At 41.2% G+C, this 26,866-nt stretch overlaps 1 protein-coding gene across 1 annotated transcript in view; it reads right to left on the bottom strand.

Moving 5' to 3' along the window:
* The window catches only part of MACF1 (microtubule actin crosslinking factor 1), a 280,203-nt gene that overhangs the window by 211,295 nt on the left and 42,042 nt on the right, over positions 1-26,866 (bottom strand). The window contains 1 exon segment of the mRNA XM_036348376.1: positions 2,433-2,494. Within this exon segment, the coding sequence (XP_036204269.1) occupies positions 2,433-2,494 (62 nt within the window).

Genomic DNA, 26,866 nt, shown 5'->3' with positions numbered 1-26,866 from the left:
ATTAAAACTAATATAATATTGAATGTCGATATAATTGAAAAAAAATTTTTAAAGGTCACTGGAGGATTAAATGAGATAATAATCCACGTAAAAGACTTAGTACAGAATGTTTGATATACAGTAAACACTCAATAAACCACTACTACTATTTTCATAACCATTATTATAGAAAACTTTATTAGGAAACTAACAGTGGTTAAGGCAAGAGATGAAGAGGCCTGGACTAGAGCTGAGGTTAATAAGGATGGAGAAGAGAAGTTTGCAACTCTTTCTGAGTTGGACATGATTGACGGGAGCTGGTGAGAGGGGAGACGATTGGCAAGATAGAATACAGCATGCTTCTAGGTTCCAAACTTGGACAGCTAGGTATATGAGTAAAACTATTCAGAAATTTGGGATATGTGGGTAGGACTGGGGAATGTCCAGATGAACATGTCAAATACACTGAAATATGCAGGTCCTTGGTTTAGGAAAGAATTCAGGAAAGGGCTCTATCAATCATCTCTTCCTAATCCATATCTTGCAGCTTGAAAATCACCCTCACCTGCATGCCATTAAACAAGTGGCCCTAAGGAGCCATGTTTGACTTATGTAATCATCTCCCCTAGTTTACTGAACTATAGATGGGACCTGACCCACGGAGGAAAAGGAAACCCCTGCCAATCAGGTGTTCCTGCTGTGTCCTTAGAATCATGTAGTTGCAGGCGTTTGCATCACCCTTGAGGAACACAAGTAATGGGAGAAATACAAAGAAATAAATGTAGGGGACACACAGAAAATAATTAAAATGAGAGATTGCAAGGCCTCATGGAAAGAGAAAGGGAGAGTAGCTGTCCGATATGTTTAGTTTTCATAAAGCCCAGGTGCATTTAGACATCAGATTCTGTGAGATCGCCCTGCATCCTTTTCTACTTGTGCTTCCTTGCATTCCAAGCAACCAAATGAGACTGTCAATCAGAAAACAGAGACCAAAACAAGGAAATGGCCAAGGTCAGGACCCTGGGGAACATCAACACGGAGTCAGACAGAGGAAGAAAAGCCAGTGAAAGAGGCAGGGAAAGGGCATGCATAAGAGGGAAGAGGTAATTCAGTAAAAAGCATTGTCTTAGTAGCCAATGTGAGAGAAAGCTTTAAGGACTAGCAAGTCGGTCAACAGTATCAAAATGCTGCAGAGAAATCAAATAAGAGGAAGACAAAACTAGGCTACTGGGTATGGCAATTAGGAGGTCACTGTGACCTTTTCCAAAGTAGTAGTGATTATGACTCAAAAACAGTTTTCAGCCCTAGCTGGCTTGGCTCAGTGGATAGAGCATCAGTCTGCGGACTAAAGGGTCCCAGGTTCTATTCCGGCCAAGGGCACATGCCTGGGTTGTGGGCTCGATCCCCAGTAGGGGGTATGCAGGAGGCAGCCAATCAATGATTCTCTCTCATCATTGATGTTTCTATCTCTCGCTCCTTCTCCCTTCCTCTCTGAAATCAATAAAGAAGTATATATTTTTTTATTTTATTTTTTTTTATTTATTGCTTAAAGTATTACAAAGGGTATTACATATGTGTCCATTTTATCCCCCTGCCCTAGACAGTCCCCTAGCCTCCCCTATCCTCCAGTGTCTTATGTCCATTGGTTATGCTTATATGCATGCATACAAGTCCTTTAGTTGATCTCTTACCCCCCTACCTCCTGCCCCCCAACCCTCCCCAGCCTTCCCGCTGCAGTTTGACAATCTGTTTGAGGCAGCTCTGCCTCTGTATCTATTATTGTTCAAAAGTTTATAATGGTCTCTATTATCCATGAATGAGTGAGATCATGTGGTATTTTTCCTTCATTGACTGGCTTATTTCACTTAGCATAAGTATATTTTTTTTAAAAACAGTTTTCAAACCTTGACTGCCACATTAGTCATACTGTTTATCCTTATGTGCATCCTAACAGGTCTCTACCTTGGTTTCTCTGTTTAAAAATAATTAATAAAATCTGCCCCCAACCCTTGCCATTCTGGGGTGTTCTGTATTTTAAACTGCATGGTGGTTTTATATATATATATGAAAAAATTCTTAAACTGAACATTTAAGATTTGTGCAGAGAGAAAGAACACAAAATCCACTGCCCCATCTTACATAGTAATTAGACTTAAAAATAAAAATGTAAACAGGGGCTTATAATTTGAAGTGTTCTTTGAATCCCGGAATCACCCCACAATATCTTCAACCTCAGCCTTCTGAGGTAATGTCATGTATTACTGTCCTCGCCAAAAAACTGATCAGTGAAAGTTTCCATACTGTTATGCCTATGTTCATCTTAAAATAAATAAATAAATAAAGTCACATGTATCTCCAGCAACTTGAGCCCAAGGCAAGCAATCTGAACTCTCTGAGAAGGGGCTGACAGATCCAGATTAAAAGCAGCCAGAGGTGCTAGGGCGGCCTCCTACCTTCATCAGGTGCTTGTTGACCCATTTGGTGAATGTTTTCTTCTGAACGCGATCCCGTTCATCTGTAAAGGAAACAAAGAGACACTGGCTTAGCACTTACCCGAGGAACAAATTCCCACACCCCGATTCCTCGAGGACCATGGAGACAATTCCACAGACAATGAAACTGTCTTTTTGTTGGGAAGGTTTGGCCTGTCTGAACTTTCTCTTCTGTCCTGATCATGTTGTTACTGTACAGATTAAACAGAATCATGGGCCTCAAAAAGCATGTCATGGCAAAGTCTCCTTCGCATCATAATTCTCTGGAGAGCAGAGGGATTCCTGCTTCCCCTACAGAAAGCTCCAAATAGCCAAAGCTATGAAAACTACCAACAGGGAGAGTGGAGTGGCCTTGGCATTTGGGACATTCAAACTGCAGTGGTGAAATCTCACTCTTCAAACGCGGTTCTGCCCCATCAGTGCTCTCCTCCCCAACTACTTCCTTCACTCCCATTTCCTCTCCAGCCATTACCAACCAGCCAAACTCCCAAAGCTGCCCAGTTCACCCCACTGCACATCTCCGCCCTCCCTCCTTTCTACTGAGTCTTACAGAGGCCGCATTTCTTTGTAGGCAAACTCTCTGTTCTCGATTTTGTCCACGGCTTTGACAGAAACATAACTATCAATGCTTGACAATGACTGCTCCACAGAGGCCCGATCCTGTGGAGAACTCACTTTCTCCCACAACTGCCAATTCCCCAGCCACTTCCAGGACACAGACCCATCCGCCCACTTCCTTCTATTTATTCAAAGCCCATGCCATTCCCTATAGCATCTTGTTCAAATCATCCTCACTGTCAATCAACCATTCCCTGCTTCCCGCCCCCTCCACATGGCAAATTTGCCTTCACCTTCCCTGACAACTCGGTTCACATTTATTGTCTCCACATGTGTCGTCTGGCAGGAACCCCAAATTACTTCAACATATTTGCTGACAATGCATCTGAGCCTGCTTGGCTCCCCTACCTTCGTCTCCAATTCATATCCAGCCACCACAATGCCACATCCTGGGCCTCATTCCTTCTCCACACAACTATTCAGCAGTCATCTTTATCCATCTCTCATACCTCCTAATCATTCTCACCCTCCAATACTCCATTCTTACTGTATTAAGACCACCTAAGATTATCCAAGTCTATGCTAGACAATATGGTTAAGCAATTCAAAGCTGCCATCATTAATACCCCAGCAACTCCCACCTCCTAACCTTCTACTACTCAGTTCACATGACAATCTCCAAACCTGAATTATCACCATTGCTTAACAGTTCCATTTCTTCTGTAAGTCAGAGAAAATATCAGAAGAAAGTGGCAGAATTAGACAAATCTGATTCTCTAGTAATTCACACCAACTTCAGTTAGGTGTTCTCTCCTCTGCCCAAGTGTTCCCTTGGTCCTGGTTCCCTATTAAAAGCTACACAGTAGCATTCCAAACAATGCCAGGCTCTTTCTACTTCAGGTGAACTGCACATCTACTGACTTCCTTCTAAGTTTACAGCCATTCAATAGTCTCCCATTCACATCCTTCTGCTCAGCCTTGAATCCTTTCCTGCTTTTCAAGGAACAATTCTCTCTTCCTACTATAGATGACAGACCTTAGGAATTAGAGTCACCTTAGAAGTTACATAGTTTAATTCCTTGCTGATATATCAATCCCTTCAACAATAAAGAACCATATGTTCAGCCCTAGCCGCTTTGGCTCAGTGGATAGAGCGTCGGCCTGCGGACTGAAGGGTCCCAGGTTTGATTCCGGTCAAGGGCACATGCCCGGGTTTCGGGCTCAATCCCCAGTGGGGGGTGTGCAGGAGGCAGCTAATCAATGATTCTCTCTCATCAATGATGTTTCTATCTCTCTCTCCCTCTTCCTTCCTCTCTGAAATCAATAAAAATATTTTTTTTAAAAATCACATGTTCAGGGTTAAAAGGTCTGTCCAAACCATCTACAATATTCCTGACGCTTAAAACTTAAGATAATAGAGGAAGATCCAAGCTGGCTGTGGAGTAGGTGGAAGTTCCACTCACCTCCTCCCAGTGCCAAGCTGGATTTACAGCTACGTTATAGATCAATCAACCGAAGACTAGCTGAACAGAAGTTACAAACAATGATCTACAGAAGAAGCCACATTGAGACTGAATAATACTGAATGTAAACTGTAACTGAAAAAATAAAAACAAATAAAAATAACAATAGAGAAGTCACTACCTCATAAAGGAACACATACTAATTTAATAGTTCCATGAAGCTTCATAAGCTACTTCTTTTTTTTAAAAAAAAATATATTTTATTGATTTTTTTAAAAATATATTTTATTGACTTTTTACAGAGAGGAAGGGAGAGGGAGAGAGAGAGTCAGAAACATCGATGAGAGAGAAACATCGACCAGCCGCCTCCTGCACATCCCCCACCGGGGATGTGCCCGCAACCCAGGTACATGCCCTTGACCGGAATCGAACCTGGGACCTTTCAGTCCGCAGGCCGACGCTCTATCCACTGAGCCAAACCGGTTTCGGTGATAAGCTACTTCTTTATAAATTCTAACTATTGGCTCTCTTTGGAACTATTAAAATAAAATAAAAAGCATAATCTATCTTTCACTTCATAGAGTCCTGCAGAAATTTGAAATCAGAATTTTTTAAAATACATTTTTATTGATTTCAGAGGGAAGAAAGAGGGAGAGATAGAAACAGCAATGATGAGAGAGAATCATTGATCGGCTGCCTCCTGCATGCCCCCTACTGGGGACTGAGCCTGCAACCCAGGCATGTGCCCTTGACCAGAATTGAACCCGGGACCCTTCAGTCAGTAGGCTGACATTCTATCCACTGAGCCAAACCGGCTAGGAAGAAACCAGGATTATTATTCGATTTAACCACTGTCATTCCAACATATTTCGGTCACTTGATCTTTTTAGATGCTGATTCAATTATCCACTATCATCATCATCATCCTTTCCAGGCCTGTATCATCCACAGACTGAATCAGAATCAGCCTGCAACTAGCCTCATCTAAGACACTGACACACTGCTCATACTATTTATTTTCTCCTTGTGACATGCTACTCTCTTCCTCTCCTCTCCAAATGCTATTTATTCTTTAAAACCCAGGTCATTCACTCACTCATTTATTTTTTGAATGAAATTTTTTTTAAGGACCTAGACTGCTTGGAACAGACTATTTTACTCAAAGTCACATTCCCTGCCTTTGAAAGAGGTAACAGTCTGGCAGAGAAGAGAACTAACTTCAGTGCACTTTGCTAAGTGTTATAACAGAGTGAGCACGGAGTGCTCAAGAGCACAGAGCCTCTCTGGGAAGGGAAGGAAGCATGGGAGCAGGTCAGTGAACGTTTCCAGCTGCGTGACTCTAACCCTTTAAAGATGAGACGTTAACAAAGGTAAGGTACAAAGCTACTAAATGCAGTTTCACCTACTGCAAATTCATGCTCAAAGAACAGCAATATTAAGGATGGCTGAAAGACAGGATGTGTATTAGGTAGTGGTACAATTTAAAACTGGATAGGATGCCATGGACCAAATTATGACTTTTCATGACAAGCACAGGAGTCCAAACATTATCACCAAGAAACTGATAAAGGGAAGGGAAGGGAAGCATTGAAAGATTTTAAATAGAAGAATGACAAGATCAGTTTTGTGTCTGAGAACCTTTCCTGACAACTCCAGTTCTCAATAGTCTCTCTGTTCTCCAAATTTTTATGGTACTTACTATGCTAATCATTCCATCAGCACTTACATAATTATATAGAGCTCTGAACTTTTCAAAAGCTTATTCTTACATCACTAATAAGATCATTAACTCTTAAGGAAAGAAACAATACTTTACTTTTTGTATATCCTACATCCCACAGCTAAAGATAATAAGACCTAAAACTAAAACAAAATTGGCCAATATATTAGAAGACTGGCTAAAGAAATACACAGAATGAAATCAGAACAAAGTTATCTAACAAGAGTCCAGTCCAATATGTAAAAACCCCAACATTCCAGCAAGTATCACCTGTGCTGAGACGTGCAGACATGATGGAAAAACAAAATTAAAGCTAACTAAAAACTCCGCCCATTACATTTTCACCAATACCAGATCCACTGTTTCACTATATTTATTACCTTCATCACCAAGAATAATAGTCTGTTTCTAATTTTACAAAATTATCTCAGAAATCACGCTATCTTTATTATTTCTTTTTAGAATTTTTTATTATAAAAGTTATATATGCTTGTCGTAACAAGTTAAACAATACATAGATAGAAAAGATAAGATTAACAGATTTACTTTTAAACTAATCAATATTTTAAAGAAGGGGTGGGATTCATGTGATTTCATTTTAGTCCACTGCCTTATTTCTTTTAGACCTAAAGATGTGACTGGCACGATCAAGTCTTTATGGTTTTGTGGATGAAAGGGGCACGTGCTAACCTGACTAGCTCAGGAAATGCCTACATGGCAGTCTTGCAAACTCAGAGACCTAAAGTAACCACAAAGGATGGTCTGAAATTAAACTTTAAAAGCAATTATGGTGGGTAGTCACCTCCGAGGCCAGTATCTTCACTGACAAGGTCAGCCTTTACCTTAACTGAGCCTATCTGTCTTTTTGCAGCTATAATAACATATCCTTGAAATGTCTGGGTAACTCATAACTTCCCTTTTTTCCGGACCCCTTGGAGCACAACCTAATGTGCCTGGGCACCAGGACAGATACCACAAATTCCTTCATTGTTATTGTTATCATGTTAATTGTTGACTGTTAACTATCCTGCACCACCTGAGTATGTGTCTATCATTTTACTTTTTATCCAATCCCAGGGTTACACCCCCTCCCCTCCCCCCTTTGCTTTTTCCCCGCCTCTCTAATCTATCACCAATGGATTTCATGTAACCCACTTACGTCCCTTCCTTTGATGGCAATGTATAAAAATACAGGTGAGAAACCACCATTTTCTGGAGCACTATCCCAATCCCTTGAGATACTACTTCCTGGCAATTGTCGACAGTTTGGCTCAAATAAACTCACAAAAATTCTTTACAGGTTTGAATGTTTTTACGTTAACAGTTTTACTATAAAGAGTTACTCTGGCCCTAACTGGTTGGCTCAGTGGATAGGGCATCGGCCTGCCGACTCAAGGGTCCCATGTTCGATTCCGGTCAAGGGCATGTACCTTGGTCGTGGAAACATCCCCAGTAGGAGGTGTGCAGGAGGCAGCTGATCAATGTTTCTCTCTCATCGATGTTTCTAACTCTCTATCCCCCCGCCCCTTCCTCTCTGTAAAAAGTCAATAAAAAATAAAAAAAATAATAAAAAAGAGTTACTCTGTTCACCTACTAAGCCCTCCCAGGGGGATAGTGGACTAAGGAAATCTGATGGTATCATATCAGCCATGCTTCCAATATCTAAAAAAATGACTTTCAATCCAGGAAAAGAGGTGCAAGTACTTATTCTGAATATAATTCCTACGGACAAAATGATTACAAGCCCTTCCCAAGATCAATCAGCCTGCTTAAACCTGAGCCATAGTTCCTCAGAAAGGTTTTATAGAACAACTTTGCCCCAAAGCTGAAGGATCCCTTTTTAAGATCCTATTTTGCAGACCCATCAATTACATGAAAGTTCTTTCCTGATTTAAGCATCATGACAAGAGGATATTGCAGCGCCTGAAGTTTAAAGATCTTCATTTAAACTCATTAGGGAAGGAAATTCATTAGGGAAGCCAAAGAGCAACTTTATCAGAGACCTTCAGAATGCTCCAAATAGCTCAGAGTTCCAAAGGCTGTAATAAGTTTGTTTTGGCACCCTCCACATAAATCCCTCATTTAATTCCAGGCCCAGCTAAGACTTTCTACCTAACACTGGGGGTAGAATTTGCAGAGGGTACCCTATGTGAGAGGAAAACAGTCAATCACAGAAAAGGGGATATTCTTGTAGATGTTTCTTATAAAATTAGCCCCACCAAAGGCTATCTATTGACAAAGGAGAGCCCAACTGCCCACTGGGAAATTCTTAGATTGAGCACAATGAGGCATCAATGAATCACTTGGGGGTTACTTAATTAGAAGGATTTAATACTTGTGTCCAACTTTATTAAGACCACTACAGGCCACCAAGTTACCAGTGCCTAATGTTCTTTATTTTCATTTCACTGGCAGAGATGTCCCTCCCAATAACCTAAGCAAGTCCTTCCACCTAAAATCTGGATCCTCCCCTCTTCCCTTCTCTTCAGGAACCTTAATCCAACAATTATCCCTAGCTTGTATATCTTTTAACTTCTCCTTCTTCTCTCCCCTTGGCTTCCTGGACAAGTATGATGGCAATGCTCACTGTCTCTACTGCTCAACTTCTCCTCCCCATGTGACCTGGCTTCCAGCCCCACAAATTCACTGAAACCGATTCCTCACAACGCCCCAACTGCCAACCCAGAAGACACTACTAATCATTCCCTCACCTTCTAAGCCCACTCTCCCTTTTGAATCTGACACTCCATTCTACCTTGGTTTCCTCCTTCCTTTTTGGTTTAGAGAGAAGGATATTCCAAAGCACCTAAAACTAAATGCAAAATTTTGGGTGTTATATACATTGTGAGATGAAACAAACAAACAAACCAAAAAACATAGCTTAAAAAACAAAACAAAAAACGTTAAGAATAGCTGTTATCTTACATTCTCCCAGAATAATTTCACCTATTCCCATGGTTTCAATTATAGCCTATACACTAATAATTTCTAAATCCGTATCTTCAGCTAAGGCCTTTATCCTAAGTAGCAGTCATATGTCTAAGAGCCTCCTAAAAAATTCATGCTCATCTCAAACTCAACTTGTCAAAAACTGCTCCTTTCTTCCTGCTTCTAACAAATTTCCCTGCTATAATCAATCTGTTATGAACTGAATATTTGTCGCCCCCCCGCCCCAAATTCATATGTTGAAATCCCAACCCCCAATGTGACAGATAATATTAAGAGAGGAGCCTGAGCCCTCTAAATGGGATTGGTGCTCTTACAAAAGATATCCCAGAGAGCGCTCTCGCCCTCTTTCCACCATGTAAAGATTACAGTGAGAAGACAGCTGTCTATGAAGCAGGAAGAGGGTCTTCACTAGACACCGATCTGCAACTGCCTTGATCTTGGACTTCCATCCTCTAGAACTGTGAGAAATAAATGTCCTTTAAGCCACCCAGTCTGTGGTTTTATTACAGCAGCCCAAAGTAATAAGTCATCACCCTTCTCTCAATGCTGCCAGCAATCTTTCTGGTAAGACTGATCTTGTTACAATCCACCTTAAAATCCTTCAATGACTCCTTATCCTCCTAATAATATTAATCGTTAACAGCATTTTACACATATTGTTTCTAATGCTCAACAACTCTGTATGCTAGGTATTATTTTACTAGAAAGATAAAAACCAAAGAGTAACTTGCCCAAGATTACAAGGTAAGTAATGAAGTCAAATTTCAACTCAACTCTACTTGATTCCTAGGCCTGGTACCTCCATTCAGGATAATGTTCAAACTTTTTAGCTTGGGATTTAAGACCTATTATAATGTGATGCCTGTCTGCCACTCATCCCTCTCAACACTTTCGTAAAGTCTCTAACTTCCCACTTTGCTGAACAATCTTGCTTTGTATTTATTTTATGTTAACGATTACTCATTTATTTCAGCCCTTTGTATTCAGCATGTCTCTATCGAAATAAACCTAGGTTTCTATGAAAATTGAAGCTTTTGGTTTTTTGCAGCCCACATAAACGTAAACCTTGTTTATTTGGCCCGTGTTAGCCTTTGAGTTTGACATGCTTGCTTTACACCTTTCTGACTATGCCAGCACCTCTGGATGCCTACAGATGCCTGTGTTTATTCAAGTTACTTGGCACACAAGCACATAAAAACTATCTCTACATGTAAATCCCATTTATCTATCTGAACTTACAGCCCTTTGTTGTCAAGAACCATGTTTTAAATTTCATTCAATATCCAATATTTAATATAACAGTAGTCACTAAAAGCAAACTCATTCATTTAACAAACATACCGAGAGCCCACTATCTGCCAAGGTTATATCCACAGGGACACTTTAAGAGGGTATTTTCAAAGTCAGACTAAGAGTATTCTCAAATAATAATTAAGACTGCTTTTCAGCAGGGATTTTCATTCGGATATCCCTTCTACATTTATAGCTTTCCTAAATGTTTGCCACATGTGGACCCAGGAGCTTTGCACCACTTAATGTAAGCCCAAAGAAAATGGGATGAATTGGAGATGAAACAATGAAAATGCCTCACCAATAGTGTATAATGGCACTATCATTATAAATTATTCCTGTACTCAGAAGTGTATGTCAACTTTTGGAGGTAAGACTGACCTAGAAATACAGAGTGTCCCAAAAAATCTATACACACTTTGAATAATTATAAAGGCATTTATTAAAATATATTTCATTTTCAAAATATAATAGAAATCGTTGTTAAAGTGTGCATACATTTTTTGGGACACCCTGTATATTGTGTTTACTCTGAGTCAGGCACTGTATGAGGATTGTCTCTAGTATTTGATTTAATCCTCACAATTCTATCAAGTACACATAATTTTCTTTTTATAGTTCTAATTGATGCTCAGAAAGGCTTCTTAATAATTTGCCCGAAACTGCATAGTAAGTGGCAGAATTGAGCTTCAAATCTCAATCTGTCATGAACTATTAACCACAACACTCTACTGCCACCATGAAATTATTAGAAGGCAACATAATATAGTCCCATAAAATGAAGGGAAGAAGAGAGGTGCAAGCTATAACCATAACAGGGATTCATGATAGGCATCTATCACCAAGAGTTAGTGCAGACTTAGAATGTCTTGAGACTTGGGAATTTGGGGAAATGATAACCCAAAAAACTTCAATGCAAAATTAAATAGTAAAACCTGAACTTTATTAATAACTAGAGGCACAGTGCACAGATTCATGCACAGTGGCATCCCTCAGCCTGGCCTGTGCCCTCTTGCAATCAGGGACCCCTTGGGGGATGTCAGACTGCTGGTTTCGGTCCGAGGCCTGGCCTGCAGGGATCAGACTGAAACCAACAGCCCAACATCCCCCAAGGGATGTAGTAGTGTGCAAAGTGGCCGGGGAGGAGCTAGAGTCCGGGCCAGGTGCCACCTGCTCCTGCTCATCCCAGCCCCACTGTGCTTGCTACCGTCGCCAATACCACTTGGTGGTGGCGCCCATTGGTCAGCTGAGTAGTGCTCCTCCTGTGGGAACACACTGACCACCAGGGGGCAGCTCTTGCATTGTGCATCTGCCCCCTGGTGGTCAGTGTGCAGCATAGCGACCGGTTGACTGGTCATTCAGTCATTCGTTTGTTCGGTTGTTTGGTCGCTGAGGCTTTTATATATATAGATAATTCTTTGCACTATTGAGAATCAGAGAGTACAGGACAAAAGTTAGATAAATAAGCCAGGAGTAAGCATGGTGGCAAAAGAAAAGAGCCTCAGAGATGGAGGCAGAAGCGTATAAGGAAAGGGAAGAGGGAGAAAAGCTAACTAGTTTTTAGAGTATGTTTTTATGGGAGTACCACACTCAGGAAAACGAAATACTTCACAGAAACAAAGAGATAGAGAAGTTCAAGAATCCTCAAAAAAAATCACGTTAAAGATGAAGAAACTGAAGTCAAGAGAAATTTAAGAACTTAGGTGAGGGTCACACAGATGCAGAACCAAGTCTACAACTTGGGTTTCCTGGCCTCTGGTTCTTACCTTTTAGGACAATCATTTCCCCTCTTTGAGTCTGAGATTCAACTATAAAATGAGCAGTTTGGACTAGGTTAATGGTTCCCAAATACCAGTCTGTGAACCAGTCATATCAAAATCACCAGGGAGCTTGCCCTCGGCTGTGCTTTAATATCATATATCCCTCATAATGAATCTATAAATTAGGGTCTATTTTAATCTCCTTTTAACAAATGAGAAAACCAATGCATAGAAAGGTTAAGCAATTTTTCCGGTTCATATAGCTGTTAAGTGGTAGAGCAGGAGCCCCATGCAGATCATTGAAGCCACCAGGGGATTAAGAGGTAGGGTGAGCTGGAGATATATTTTTGCCCTGAAACTTTCCATAAAGATTCTAGATTTCCTTACACTTGGTTACAGAAAAGGGACCCTTTTATCTCTAAGCACTTCCAGATGCAGAAGACTCTTTGCCCTAGATCGCAGGGAGAACATCTCAATGCTACTGGGAAGATAAAAAGCTAGACTACCTGGCAATAACTGCATAAAAGTTTTCCCTCCTTGTGTCCCAAACATTAGTGTAGTACCAGCTTTGTTTCTCAAGAAGCACTTAAATATTTGGCAGTACTGACCTAACAATCAGGAGACAGGATCAGAACCCTAGCTCAGCTACTCTCCTGAGATTTCTTCTGAGGTCCCAGCAATTTCAATTTTAGTGAAAATCTGCCTATTTGGGTCATAATTTTGTTCTGCTTTAAAGACTCAGAATATAAAATCAAAAGATATTAGATTATCAATCCAGTAGTTCTCAAACTTAGATTTCACAAACCAGTAAAAGTTTCCAGATGAATTAGAAAACCTAACAAAAAGTTGTCAACTCTTTCTTTTGCTAAATGAGGACACCTAAAAACAAACTACCACCTAACAACAATTCTCTCATAAAGTAAAGGGCATTTTAGTATCAAAAATGTAGGAAGGAAACTATTTCAGAATAAAGAACAAATCTTTAAATAAGTTTAGCTTTATGAAAGGTACACTACATTTTGCTTGTCTTTTTATTTTACCCAGAATTGATGATTTGATGTTTAGTACAAATACCAGTCTGTATACCCTACAGTTAGAAGCCAAGGAAACTTATAGCCAAAAAGGTGAGGCCACTTAATCAAGGTCACAGAACATGTTTAAATTAACTCTTCTCCTTTATCATGAGATAGCTAAACCTCAGCAAAAAAGTCTCTTCTAGCCTCCCACCCTTCTTTAGGTCTCATCCGAGATCACCTTCGAGCCTGTTTCCCTCCTCAAAGCTGGCAGAGACAGTAAGTATAAGAGAATTAGCAATCGGCTCCAAAGAGGAAACCGAGGCCATGACTCCTCCCTTTCCGTACCCCCTCAAGTGTGCTCAGAGGTGGACTCCGAAACCAACCAACTTCTGCTAAAAATACACCCTGGACTTTCAGAACTACACAACTTAACCCTAAAAGTGGTTTCCTGATTCAGGCAAAAGCATTAGCATGAGTTCAGGCTCTATAAAAAAGTCCCACACCCAAAGCTTAGGCTCTTAACTGCCAGTCACTACAAGCTTAAGAAGTTCCCCAGGAAGTAGGGAACCCCAGTCTATTTCACTGCACATTTTAACAAGCCCAACGATTGTAATACCTACAAGGCTTCAAAGCCCATGCAATACTATGAGTCAATGAGAGCAAGGGCTATCTGAGATTCTCAGGCCAAGGCAAAGAAAAAAACTTCACATACTAACCCATACAGCACATGCGACAAACCAGGTGGGCGTTGAACTCGTGCTCATCTTGGTAACTGGGCCACATGGCACCCCTGTGTCTGCTGACCCCACCTAAAAGGAGGGTGTCCCAAAGAACCTCCAGCTAGTGGCCTGTGCACCCCAAAAAGGCTTCGAGGTGAACAGATAGCCAAAGGGCTGTTCGATGAACAGAGAAAGACAGCAGAAGTACAGAGAAATGGCTCCACCCATCACTTCCTACTGATCTCCTCCCCGCCTTGAGGTCAGAGAGGAAGCTCCTCCCTAGGGCACTTCCAAAAACTGGGTCCAGGTCTTCAAGCAAACAGCATCCTATTCAAAACAGCAGAGGTGGGAGCTTCATATGTAAAAGCACAGCCGAGTTATGAAGGGAGTAAGCAGGTAGAAGGTGGTCTTTGAGATACCCTCTGTTTGCAGAGAGAAGCTTGTGACCTGGTGCAACACAGACAATCACAGGAGGGCTGGTGAGGTAAATGGCTTGCTGCCAAGTCAGAAACAGTGCGTCTATTGCCCAACAACCGTTCCTCAGGCTTGCCTCTTCTCAGGCAGAAGTACATATAAAGTGTTAACCAAATGAGAAGGTCCCACAGAGGGAGAGAGCCCATACACTGTCTGTTGCTAGCAGCTTCTTGCTACATTCCAAAGGAAGCTTCATTTCCCCACATTTACAGCTGCCAGAAGCGAAGAGTCACCATCTCTCCTCAACGATGATTCCACCTGCTTTACAGAGGAGCCCGGCCCCAGCCAGCCCCTCAGGCAGATTAGCACAGCAGATTTTATCAACTTCAAAAATACTGTTTTCCTGGTGGCTCGCTCCATTCTTCCCCTCATCCAACCAGGAATGTTATCCCAAAGTCCTCATCCTCTTCCCAGACCTTCCCACTTTGCCTTCACAATCAGTGCACTTAACTCAGCTGTGCCAGAAATCCTTTTATCCACCAGTGGAGGCTGCTTGCTTGTTTGTCCAACTTGTTTTCTGGGTCTTGGCTAATTGTACCAGACACTGGAATGCTGAAGAAACACAATGAGGCCTTTTTCATTCAGATGGCCCAGCCCATCTATCGCTTCTTCACAGTTTTGACCCAACCAGGGGACAGAAAAGCCGAGATTCTGTCCATGTCAGGACAGACACCCCAATCCAGGCCCCACACCACTCAGAAAGGCCTCACTGCAGATAAGGGCCTAATCACTGGCCCTCTGCTCCAGCTCCCTAAATAGAATGTCTCCTTCAGGCTAATGTTACTTCCAATGCTGTTCCTGAAGGCAGGGAGGGAGGGAGGGGCAGCACCCAGGAAAGCAAGTTTCCAGAGATTAGCCTGGAAGACGGCAAGTGAAAAAAAGTAAGTTCAACAAGCCCTGTGACCAGCCTCAGTCCCGACAGCTTCCTTCACTCCCTGCTGGGCATCCCTCCCACCTACAAACTGCTAATAATCCTGTTACTACTTACTAATAGCGGGACTCACAGCTGACTTTATCCCTCCCTGACTAAGCTCCCAGTCACCCTGACAACTCTACTCAGTTTGTTCCTCTTAGTAGACTCTTGTTAATCAGCCCTGGAGAGGAAGGGTCCTCCTATAATTTACCTTGTCCTAGGAAAAGAAATGCATAAGAAATAGGGAAGAGAGACTAGGAAGGAATAAAGATTTCCTGATTCATATTTAGTAACCCTTCCCTTTATCAGATTTAAATTCCTCTTATGCAGGGATGGTCTTTTGTCTTTGTATCCCAATCTATAACACACTTAGAAGGCACTCAATAACCTAACCTAAAATTAATTGAGCTTCTATTGTAACTGTGAGTTCACAGGTAATGTGCTAAAAACTTTAAATATCATTTAATTTAATCCCAACAATTCTTGAAGAAAGATATTACCATTTTTGTTTTAGAGATGAAAGTACTAAGACTTAAAAAGGTTAAATAACTTAACCAAGATTTCATATCCTTTATCCAACTCCAAAGCTATGCCTCCTGTTATACCCTGCTGTTTCTGAGAGGGACCTAAGCCAAAATAACTACACAGGCTATATATGTAAGAAGGTGGAATATTCTTGGGAAGATTAAGAAATAAAAAACTTGACTATGGTCAATTGGTGATTTACAGGCATGTCCCAATTGAACATGTGAGGCAACTTCTAGAAATAGTCATTTCACAGTCTCCAAAAATCAAATAATCATTACTGGGTAAGGTCTAAGGAAGGTGAACCAAAGTTTGCCTTCTCCTCACTTCCCTGGCATCCAAGCAGAGCTCTTTCCCCTGAAGGCTCTGCAGACTGAATAAAGTAGGGGGCAGTGTTGGGGACCAGGTCAGTCTAACTGCCAGGAGACAAGGCCTTCCTTCCCTTCAGGTTCCCAGGAGGTCCTGAGTCTCAAAGAGGCAGCTGCTGCTGACAACAGAGAGAGGACTTAGATTAGGAGAGTCAGCTCTTAATTATCCAGAGGAGACCAACTGTATAGTGATTAACCGGGCCATTCCCCTTTGTTTTTGCCCAACTTTTATCATTTCATCGTTCACTAGATGTCCAGGGATGTTAGAGGCAGGAAAAAGTGAGTCTGGCTGCCACCTGCAAATCTTTAAAATGTTGAGTGGAAGGAAGCGTTTTAAGCCAATATTTTCACATGTGACCAAAAGTTATCTGAGAATTTATAGCTACTGACTTTCTTACAATCACACAGAAAATTAAAGTGATATATTTATTTCCTAAAATGCCAAAATCACCCACTATTTAAGAATATTAAAGCTGATGCAGAAGCCTCTCCTTCTAATATGTAACACAATGATTCATATCATACATCACTTTTTTATATAATCCCACATTAGCTTCTATTTCATTTCTTAGTTCCCAATGGTAAAGACAAGCACTTATTTTGTCCCAACAGCCCACAAGAAAGCACTGTCTTCAGTGATATCTTTTGTTTTTAAAGTAATTCTATATATTTTTACTGATTTCAGAGAGGAAGGGAAAGAGGGAGGGAGATAGAAACATCAATGATGAGAGAGAATCATCGATCGGCTGCATCCTACTGACCAGAATCAAACCCAGGACCCTTCAATCAGCAGGCCGACGCTCTATCCACTGAGCTAAACCAGCTAAGGCGTCAGTGATATCTTTAGTAAAAATAAATTATAATAATGATAGCAAACAAATATACAGACCTTACCATGTGCTGAATGTGTTCTAACTCAAAAAACCATGCAGTATTATTATCCTCATTTTACAGATAAAACAGAGGACCCAAAAGATTAATGTTACTCTGCTCATAAGGGCAAGAACTGGGATGAACATAGAGGCAGTCTGACCCCAGACGCTCAACCTGCTCTCAGCCACTGCCACAGTCACAGAAAATCAGAGACCTTTTCTCTTCCCATACAGACTGGAAACTTGAAGTCCCCAAGGAACTAAGTGACCTGTCTAGCATCACACAGTAATAAGCAGAAGAGCCAGGACTTAGAACCCAGATCTTCTGGCTCCAAGTTTAGTGGTCCTTCTGCCACATGGCACAAATCTAGAAAGAAAAAAAAAATAGCTAGGGAAAGAAAAAGACGAAAATTCCATCTTAATTAAAACACCAAATGCTTTAGACTGTACAGTTGTTTGTGATAACTCACTACATTCGGACCAGTGCACCAAATGCTTTAGTTATTTGAGCAAAGATATATTCGATATATGTCACCTATTTAAATATTTATTGAGTACGTATTATAAGCTTAACAAATTTTTAGCTAATACAAATGGAAGATGCGCAGCTAATGTTATACATGGAGAAATAAAAGTTAAAAGCAATCTCAAAAAGCTGCACCAAATCTCACAGGACAAAATTTAACTACGATACCTATAAGTCTCATGCAGAAGTTTAAGAAAACCAAAGGCACAGCAGTCTCTGAAGGAGTGACAACAATTCATGTACAGGGTTTAGCCATTTTATAACTGATCTTAAGTTTAATCACTCAACAGTGTGATGGAGCTGCTTTAAAAAAAGGTGATAGTCCAGATCCAGGGATTATAACTAGTCCTCCTAGTGGGGTATTAAAAATGGAAAAACCCGTAAGAGACTGAATTGTTTGCCCTGGCCAGTGTGCTCATTGGTTGGAGCACCAGCCCTTACACCGAAGGGTCCCAGTCAAGGACACGTACCTGGGTAGTGGGTTCAATGCCCAGCCCTGGTCAGGGCGCATGCGGGAGGCAACCAATCAATGTGTCTCTCTCACATCGATGTTTCTCTCTCTTTCTCTCTCTCTGTCTCTCTCCCTCTTTCTAAAAAAAAAAAAAAAATCAATGAGAAAAATATTCTCAGGTGAGAATTAACAACAACAACAACAAAAGAGAGAGAGCAAGAGAGCGAGAGCAAGAGAGAGAGAGAGAGAGAGAGAGAGAGAGAGAGAGAGAGAGAGAGAGAGAGAGATTGGATTGTCCAAACCTTTTGTTTTACAGATAAAGAAAACAAGACACAAGAGAGGAAAAAATTTGTCTTTTTGCAAACAGACAAAATTGCAAATGTTCTTTTCAAGTAACCATAAAGTTCCTTTCCTGTTTATACTATCACAATGTGAGATATTAATAAACTAAAACACAGGGCAACTCTATATCCTTCAATTAACCTACAATGAGCACCACCTTAGGCCATACATCTAGCTAAGCCATGCCCTATAAATACAAAAATGAACAGGACATGGTTAAATTGCTACAGTTTATATCTAATGCTACCTTAATTCCTTTATTTATTAGTTCAGGTAACATTTACTAACATCTATTTTGTCTCAGACACTTGAGAAACTGAGGTAAGAGTCCCTGTTCTTGAAGGTCGTACAGTCTAATATAATCTAATTAATGGGGAGAGAGAGACAAGCTAAGCAAGATGACAATACAGGTTTGAAGAAGTACTAATAGAGTGCAACTGGAGCACAGAAGAGGAAATCTTATTTCAAGTCAAGGGAGGCTTTCCAGAGGTGGCAACTACTTACCTTGAAAGACAAGCATCAAGGAGTCCAGCTGAAAAGAGGAGACAGGCATTCCAGGTATAGATCTACAAGCTTTTAAATGATGATGGACTACTAACTAGCTGCTTGTAAGGCCAAGACAGGAAATGAAACTAGAGAAAAAGGCAGGGGCAGATCATGAAAAGCCTTTTAGGTCATGCTGCAGGTTGTGAACTTTCTTTTAAAAGCGAGAAGTACTGGTAAGTTTGTAAGCCGGAGAGTGACAGACAGCTCTATATACTAGGTAACTAGAAAGATCACTCCAGGTCAGGGGTGGTTGTGGGATGAGAAAAAATGGGGGAAAGATATTATTTCAACAGTCCTAGAGAGAAAAAATGAAAAATTGAAGACACAAACTAAAACAGGAGGAAGACTGGGGAATGAGATAATGCATGTGACTGCAAGTGTGGACAGGGCTGAAACAGTATTAAACAGTACTGAAAACTGTTTAAAATTCTAAATACTAATTGAACGCTAAGCTCTGCCTTACAAGTATTATATGGATTCCATACAAACTGTCTATGTCTTCCTGTATCTTGCTTATATCTGCTGAGGAGACAGTGACTTGGGAACATGGTTGTAAAAGCCATGTATTTATGTAACCAAATCTCACAATGGACCCATAACCCCTAGAAAAAAGACAGCACTGGGGGGGGGGGGGGGGCCCTCAGCCCGGGCTGTGGCCTCTCGCAGTCCGGGATCCCTTGCTCCTTACTGCCCACCTGCAGAGGAGGCGGGAGAGGCTCCCGCCACTGCACTCACCAGCGGTGGGAGCTGCCCCCTGTGGGAGGGCTCTGACCACCAGGGGGCAGCTCCTGTATTGAGCGTCTGCCCCCTAGTGGTCAGAGCACGTCATAGTGACCGGTCATTCCACCAATCGTTCCACAGTTTGATTTGCATATTAGGGTTTTATTATATAGGATTTTTCCTTTTATTTTAAAGTATTTATGGCTAATTATGAAAGAAATATTTCTAAAACATAAAAATAAAGCACTTAGCCAAAGCCGGTTTGGCTCAGTGGATAGAGCGTCGGCCTGCGGACTGAGAGGTCCCAGGTTCGATTCCGGTCAAGGGCATGTACCTGGGTTGCGGGCATATCCCCAGTAGGGGGTGTGCAGGAGGCAGCTGATTGATGATTCTCTCTCATCGATGTTTCTAACTCTCTATCTCTCTCCCTTCCTCTTTGTGGGAAATCAATGAAATATATATTTTAAAAAAATAAAATAAAATAAAGCACTTAAAGATAGGACTATGACTCTTAAGTTCCATAGAAAATTCTTCACTAAAGATAAACTTTTTTAAATATTTTTTTTTATTGATTTCAGAGAGGAAGGATGAGGGAGAGAGAGAGAGAAGCATCATTAGGAGAATCATTGATTGGCTGCCTCCTACACACTGGGATTGAGCCTGCAACCCGGGCATGTGCCCTGACTGGTAATTGAACCATGACCTCTGGTTCATAGGTCGATGCTCAGCAACTGAGCATGCCAGCCGGGCTGAAGAAAACTTTTAAAATATGAATTAATATTAACGATTAGCAGTTTAGAAATGTCATTACCATAATGCACAGGGAAAGGAAAACACCAGTTTCCATCTGAATATTTCTTTTCTCATTATGTATGAAATATTATATAGGGCTGAATAACTCATGCCTTTCTAAGCTCAAATACAGGCTCACATTTCAGGAAAGCCATTTGGTGGTATCTTTTTAAACACACTACCACACAAGCAAACATATTTCTAAATGTCCTCCTGTTTCTGCTGATACACTTACTGGGATCTGAATATTTAGTCAAAAGCTTTTCTGGGACTTACTGGAAAGGACACTGGGGAATGACTGAATCTAATTCTAATTTTGTCAAGCATTCATGAACTTTTAATAGAAACTAAGTAATGGCATCAAACCTCCATCTTAACTTGTAAGAGACAAAGCAACAATGTCTTGATACTTGGCCTGGAAGTGTAAGCAGATCACAATGACAGGACTGAAGGCACTGGGACCCAAGGATGGACTCCGGCAAAAGTTAGACTTTATAAATCTTCAGCTCTGGAGGTTCAGAGTCAGCTAAGCACTGCACACCTCCGCGCTGGGTGTTTAGAAGTTAAAGGGATATAATGTCACTAACAGCAATATGGGATGAAAAGAAGGGTCCGTCACCATTTTTAAGATTACTTTTAATAGCTGGACCCAACCCCTGGGGAAAAGAACAGTTAACTCCTTTCACTTAACGGAGGACTTGGGTACACAGAGAGTAAACTGGCGAGCTGGAGCTGCCCGAGGGGCCAGGAACAGGCTCAGTCACATCAAAGAGGGCACAGGCCCCCTCGGGGGTGTTCCAAGATGCCCCTCGGCAAGGACACTCACCCTTTCCTCACTGACCTTCCTCTTCTGTCTTCCCTCACCCGAAACTACGCCAAATCCAGAAACTCCTCCAATCCCACCAGTTTTCCCTCCTCTAAGCCTGGAGGAGGGTGACAGAGTTAATGGATGTTTTAGGTTAAAAACGAAGACCCCAAAACCACTTTGAAATTGAGAAAGCAGGGAGAGGAAGGGCTTGATTCTCGGAGGAAGGACACCAGTCAGCATAGTTGCCACTTCCCTCAGCTTCGAGCCCAGACATCACCTCATCAAGCCAGCCCCTCCAGTCAGAGAACAGGAAAGAGCGCGGTCCACAAACAGGTCCCCAAAGGGACACCGGGCTGCCCTGGGGCCGCTTTCGCAGGAGGCCTACACACACACTCAGGTCTGACAGCACCCCAGCTGAAAGGATGTACTGGCCCTTTAAGGAAAGCAACTGGTAGACTTCCGTCATTTAGCCCACCTTCAAAGCCCTGCCGTGGATTTAAAGAATAATTCAGTACCAGTTACCTGCTCTGCCTCTGGCACATCTCTTCCAGTACAGAACACCGACAATCCCAAGAACATGAGTCAAAATAAAGATGGCTGATGGCAAGTAAGATGAATCTAACAGAGGCATTTCCAGACCGGTCCTTTCTCCTCCAGTGAGTTAGCCACAAGCCCACAGCTCGGTGCAGGCTTCTGAATGCCTTTCTGCTGAGGTTACTGCTGTCCTGCACTATCAGCAGAGGCAGAAGCCGGCAGCTCCGAGTGTCAGAAACTTCCTGGCGGCTTCTCCTCCATCTCGCCTGACTTTTGCAGCAGGCAGTAGTAGACAGAGACGAAAGCTGTACAGTGTATCTCAGGTGAAGCCCAGGAAACAACTGGCCAGAGGGGGCGGGGGAGGGGAAGGAGGAACCAGGAGAGTGAAAGGGGAGCCTACGCTAGTGTTGAGCTGACTCAAACTCTATCTCTGGCATCCTCTGTTCAGCTTAAACAAACAAACCTCAGACCCTCTATGAGAAGGGAGGGTGTCAGAGGACGTCACACTCAACTTTCCATTCCCAGCTGGATGGAATGCCAGACTTCAAGATGAAGCTAAAAGGAAAAGTCACATAAGTCCTAGGGAACCATTTTCAGGAAGAAGACATATATAAGCGTCCACCCTGGCACAGTCGGAGGGCAACTGTTCCATACCCACAGCCCAGGAGGAGGAGGCAAGGGACCTGAATGAACATCACAGCAGAGAGGATCGCATACAGAACAAGTCCATGAAACAGACCTGACATCCAGGCATGATAAAGATGAGCAAGGAGAACAAAAAGCCACCTGATTTGTAGTACCTGTCCAAGGGGATATCAGAACACTCAATGGCAGCAAAAAACAATGCCTCCCACAATACTGGGGCCTGCTTACAAATGAAAACTTGATATGGGCACTGCAGCAGGCAACTTAAGACACTTCACCACTACACACCTACTAAAATGACTAAAATTACAAAGCATGACAACATCAAGTCTTGCCAAGGATGTGAAGCAGCTGGAACTCTCACATATCTGGTGGCGGTGTAAATTGGCACAACCACTCTAGTTTGGCAGGTTCTTATAAAGCTAGGCATACACATACCAGGGGACCAAACACCATCACTCCTAGGTATTTACCCCCCAAACATGAAAACATGTGTCCACACAAAGATGTGACTGTTTATAGCAGCTTTCCTAAAAATAACTAAAGGCAGCTAACAATCCAAATGTCCATCAACTGGCGAACTTACACAATTGTGGTGCAACCGTACAATGGAATACAGCTCAGCAACGAAAAGGAACAAACTGCTCAGATACACAACAGCAAGGATGAATCTCAAAAGCATTATCCTACATAAAAGAGGCCAAACACAAAAGGCTACATACTGTATGATTCCATTTATATGACATCCTAGAAAAGCGAAACTGTAGGGACAGCAATCAGATAAGTGGTTACCAGGGGCTGGGGATGAGGGAAGGGAATTGACTACAAAAGAAGGCAGGGAACTTTAGGGAGTGATGGAAATGTTCTATACGCTGATGGTTGGGATGATGGTTCCACGACTGCAAACATTTGTCAAAACTCACTGAACTGTATGCCCAGGAGGTTGAGTTTTACTATATATAAATTATACTTCAATAAACCGAACAAGCCCATTTAAAAGCTGGAAAGAAGCCAAGAAGTCTGCACAGCCTAAGTTGAATATGCAAAGTTCTCACAGTGTCACTGTCCTCCCCTCTTCTACTTTTCTCTGAAGAGATACTTTACAAAATGAAGTGTGGACACACAGCATAAAGGGGGATCCAATAGCCGAGGGTACATCTAACATCCTCTATGATGCCCGTGCCCTTCACTCAGCGAAGAGTTAGAGCCTCATCTTTCTACTAAGCTTGCTCTTTATTTGTATGGTGCCTTTCGCACTATGGCATATAAATATGCTGTATTCTCACAAATAAACTTAAAAAAATGCAAACTGCTTTAATATTTGTAAAGTTAAATTTTAAAAAAATAAAAGGAAGTGTTTTAGATTTGAACAATCTGCTAACTAGATTAGCAGATGGAAGAACTAATAAATATGAATGTTTTAATCTGGCATCAAATCATCTACAATTTTGCTCTAACCTACATTTCAGTCATTGAGTATTTATTGTGTACTATGTGCAAGGCCCTGTTCTAGGTACCGGGGACACAATGAGCAAAGCAAAGCTCTTCCGGGGCTTATGTACTTCGAGCAGAATAAGGTAAAACAGATAAATAACACGAGTAAATATAGTTTGTCACATAAATGCTATGGAGAACACTAAGGGAGATGAAGAGAAGAAAGGAGGGTCAGAGGGGGAAAGTTTACAGTTTTATGTATATTGTGGTCAGGGAAGACTTCTCTAATAAGTTGACGTTTGAGCAGAGACCTACAGAACAAGAGCAAACAAGTCATATGGCTAGCTAGAGAAAGTATGAGTTAAAGAAAAGAACAAGTGCAAAGTCTCTACGCTAAAGCAGGTTTGGTGTGTTGGCAGGTTTGGTGTGTTCAGGGAACGTCGAGGAAACTAGAATGGCTGGAGCTAAAAGAAAGACGGGAAGAGTGCAGAGATCTCAAGCCAGATCACCTAAGGCTGTACAGGCCATTTGTAAACACTGGCTTTTGTTCTAAGTGAAATGAGAAACCTTTGAAGGGCTTAGTGCAAGAGAGTGACATGACTTAACTTGGGTTTTAAAAGGATCACTCTTACTGCTATATTAACAGACTATTGAGAAGCAAGAGCAGGAACAGGGACACTAGTTATAATACCAATACAATAACCCAAGTCAAAACTGGTAGCTGAGAAATGATAATAGCTTGGACCAGGGTGTGGTGGTAGAGACTGTGAGATGTGGTCATGATCTGGATAAAAAATAAAGAATTATCAGGATTTGCTGACAGACTGAGTGTCCAGTAGAGTGAAAGAATAGAGTCAAGAAAGACTCCAAAGTTTTTAGCCTGAGAAACGGAAAAGACAACTGCTATTTCCTAAGATAGGAAAGAATACCAGAGAAGCAGAGTTTGGAGTTCACTGTGGTTGTTGCTGTTTGTTGGGGGGGGCGGGCGGCGGAGGTAGGAATTCCCTTTTGAATGCAGTAGATTCAAAATGCCTAGTAGACCTTATTAGTGGAACTTTAAATATGCAATTGAATATATGAATCTAGGGTTCAGGGGGAAACCCAGGATGAAGTTTTAAAGCCAGGAAATTGATTGAGATCATTTAGGGAGTAAACAGAAAGAAAGAGATCAAGTTCAAGGACTAAACCTGGAACTCTCCAACATTAGAGAAGAGGAAGAACCACCAAAGGAGACTGAAAAAAGAGAAGCCAGTGGATTAGGAGAACCAAGAGCAAGCTGCCCCAGGAGCCAGGTGAAGGAAATGTTTTAAGAAGTAGTAATTACTGGCTGGCATGTTTCAGTGGTTGAGCATCAACCTACCAACCAGGAGGTTGCGGTTTGATTCTAGGTCAGGGTACATGCCTGGGTTGCAGGCTCGATCTCCAGTGTGGGGGGTGCAGGAGGCAACCGATCAATGATTCATCATTGATGTTTCTATCTCTCTTCCTTTCCCTTCCTCTCTGAAATCAATAAAACTACATTAAAAAACAATATATATTGTTAAAAGTAGTAATTAAGCATATCAAAGCCGCTAATGTGTCATGATGAGATTGAGAATTGACCACTGAATTTAGCAATGTGGAGGTCACCAGTGAATTTAAGTAGGGCAGTTTTGACGGCATGGCAAAGGAAGATCTGACTGGAGTGATTCAAGCGAGAATGGGATTCATGGGGACATAAAATACAATCTGGTGACTATAGTTAATAATGCTGAATTGCATGTGTGAAAGTTGTAAAGAGAGTAGATCTAAAAAGTGCTCATCACCAGAAAAAAAAAAGCTGAAGGTAACTATGTAAAATGACAGGTGTTAACTAGACTTATTGTGGTGATCACTTCACAATGTATATAAGTATCAAACCATTACACTATACACCTAAAACTACTATAATGTTATATGTCAATTATATCTTAAAAACTAAATGTAAAAATAAAAAAGAAGGAATGGAAAGAAATTAGTGACAACAAAAACAACTTTTTCAAGGACTTTTGCTGTAACAGGGAACAGAAAGAAGGATGTAGAGTCAAAAGAGAATTTTTCTTGACATGTGAAATATACAGTGTTTGCTGAAGGGAATAAGCACTAGAGAAGAAAAATTAATAGTGCAATCCAGTGGATACTAAACTGGAGCCCCCTCTGGGCTGTCTTGTGAAACAGCATTTCATTCATTCATTCGATTTAAAAACATGGAGCATTACGCTAGAGCTATGATGGTCAAAGAAGATGGCCATGTTTGGAAGGTCATTTATTATACTATACTAATAGTATAATATACTAGCATTTATTGAGCAGCTACTAAAAAGCACTTTCACATTTGTTACTTCTTTAATTCTGTTAATGTACCCTAAAATATCCCCATTTTAGAAATCAAGAACTTGAGGCTTAGAAAATTCAAGTTATTTTGTCCAAAGTAACAAAGTAAGATAATGAACAGACATCAGAACTTTTATCTGTCTGATTTCAAGTCAATCAATATATTTTACCACACTGCCTCCCTTTGCTAAAACTTTTTGGCAAAATAAGTACACTAACTTGGAGTTAAACAATTTTAGATACTTATGTTTGGAAAACTTCCTCTTTGCAAAACTTAGTCTGTACATAGCTCCACCCAGCTCTAAGGAAAGATTCTCAAGCTGAACACAAAACATTATACTAGCTCTATTACCATTGTACAACTGTCTTCTTGCAATCTTATATATTCACAATATTTTCATTTTCCAATGTGAAAGTCATTTCTCTGCCTTATTCTGTTACCAGATGCCACTGTAAAACTGGCTAAATTAGAAAATAATTTAGCATGCTTGTGTCATTCAAAAATACCTAGGCAAGTTTAAGGCAAAGAAGGACAAAGCACTCAAATATCAAGATATATTCTGAATCTGTTATTATTAGAAAATACAATGAAAGATACCCAAAAATTTACTCTTTGTA

The sequence above is a fragment of the Myotis myotis genome, unplaced genomic scaffold (genome assembly GCF_014108235.1).
Source record: "Myotis myotis isolate mMyoMyo1 unplaced genomic scaffold, mMyoMyo1.p scaffold_m19_p_2, whole genome shotgun sequence".
Taxonomy (NCBI): domain Eukaryota; kingdom Metazoa; phylum Chordata; class Mammalia; order Chiroptera; family Vespertilionidae; genus Myotis; species Myotis myotis.
Note: the sequence above shows the minus strand (reverse complement) of the source record. Positions and strands in the feature narration are given on the sequence as shown.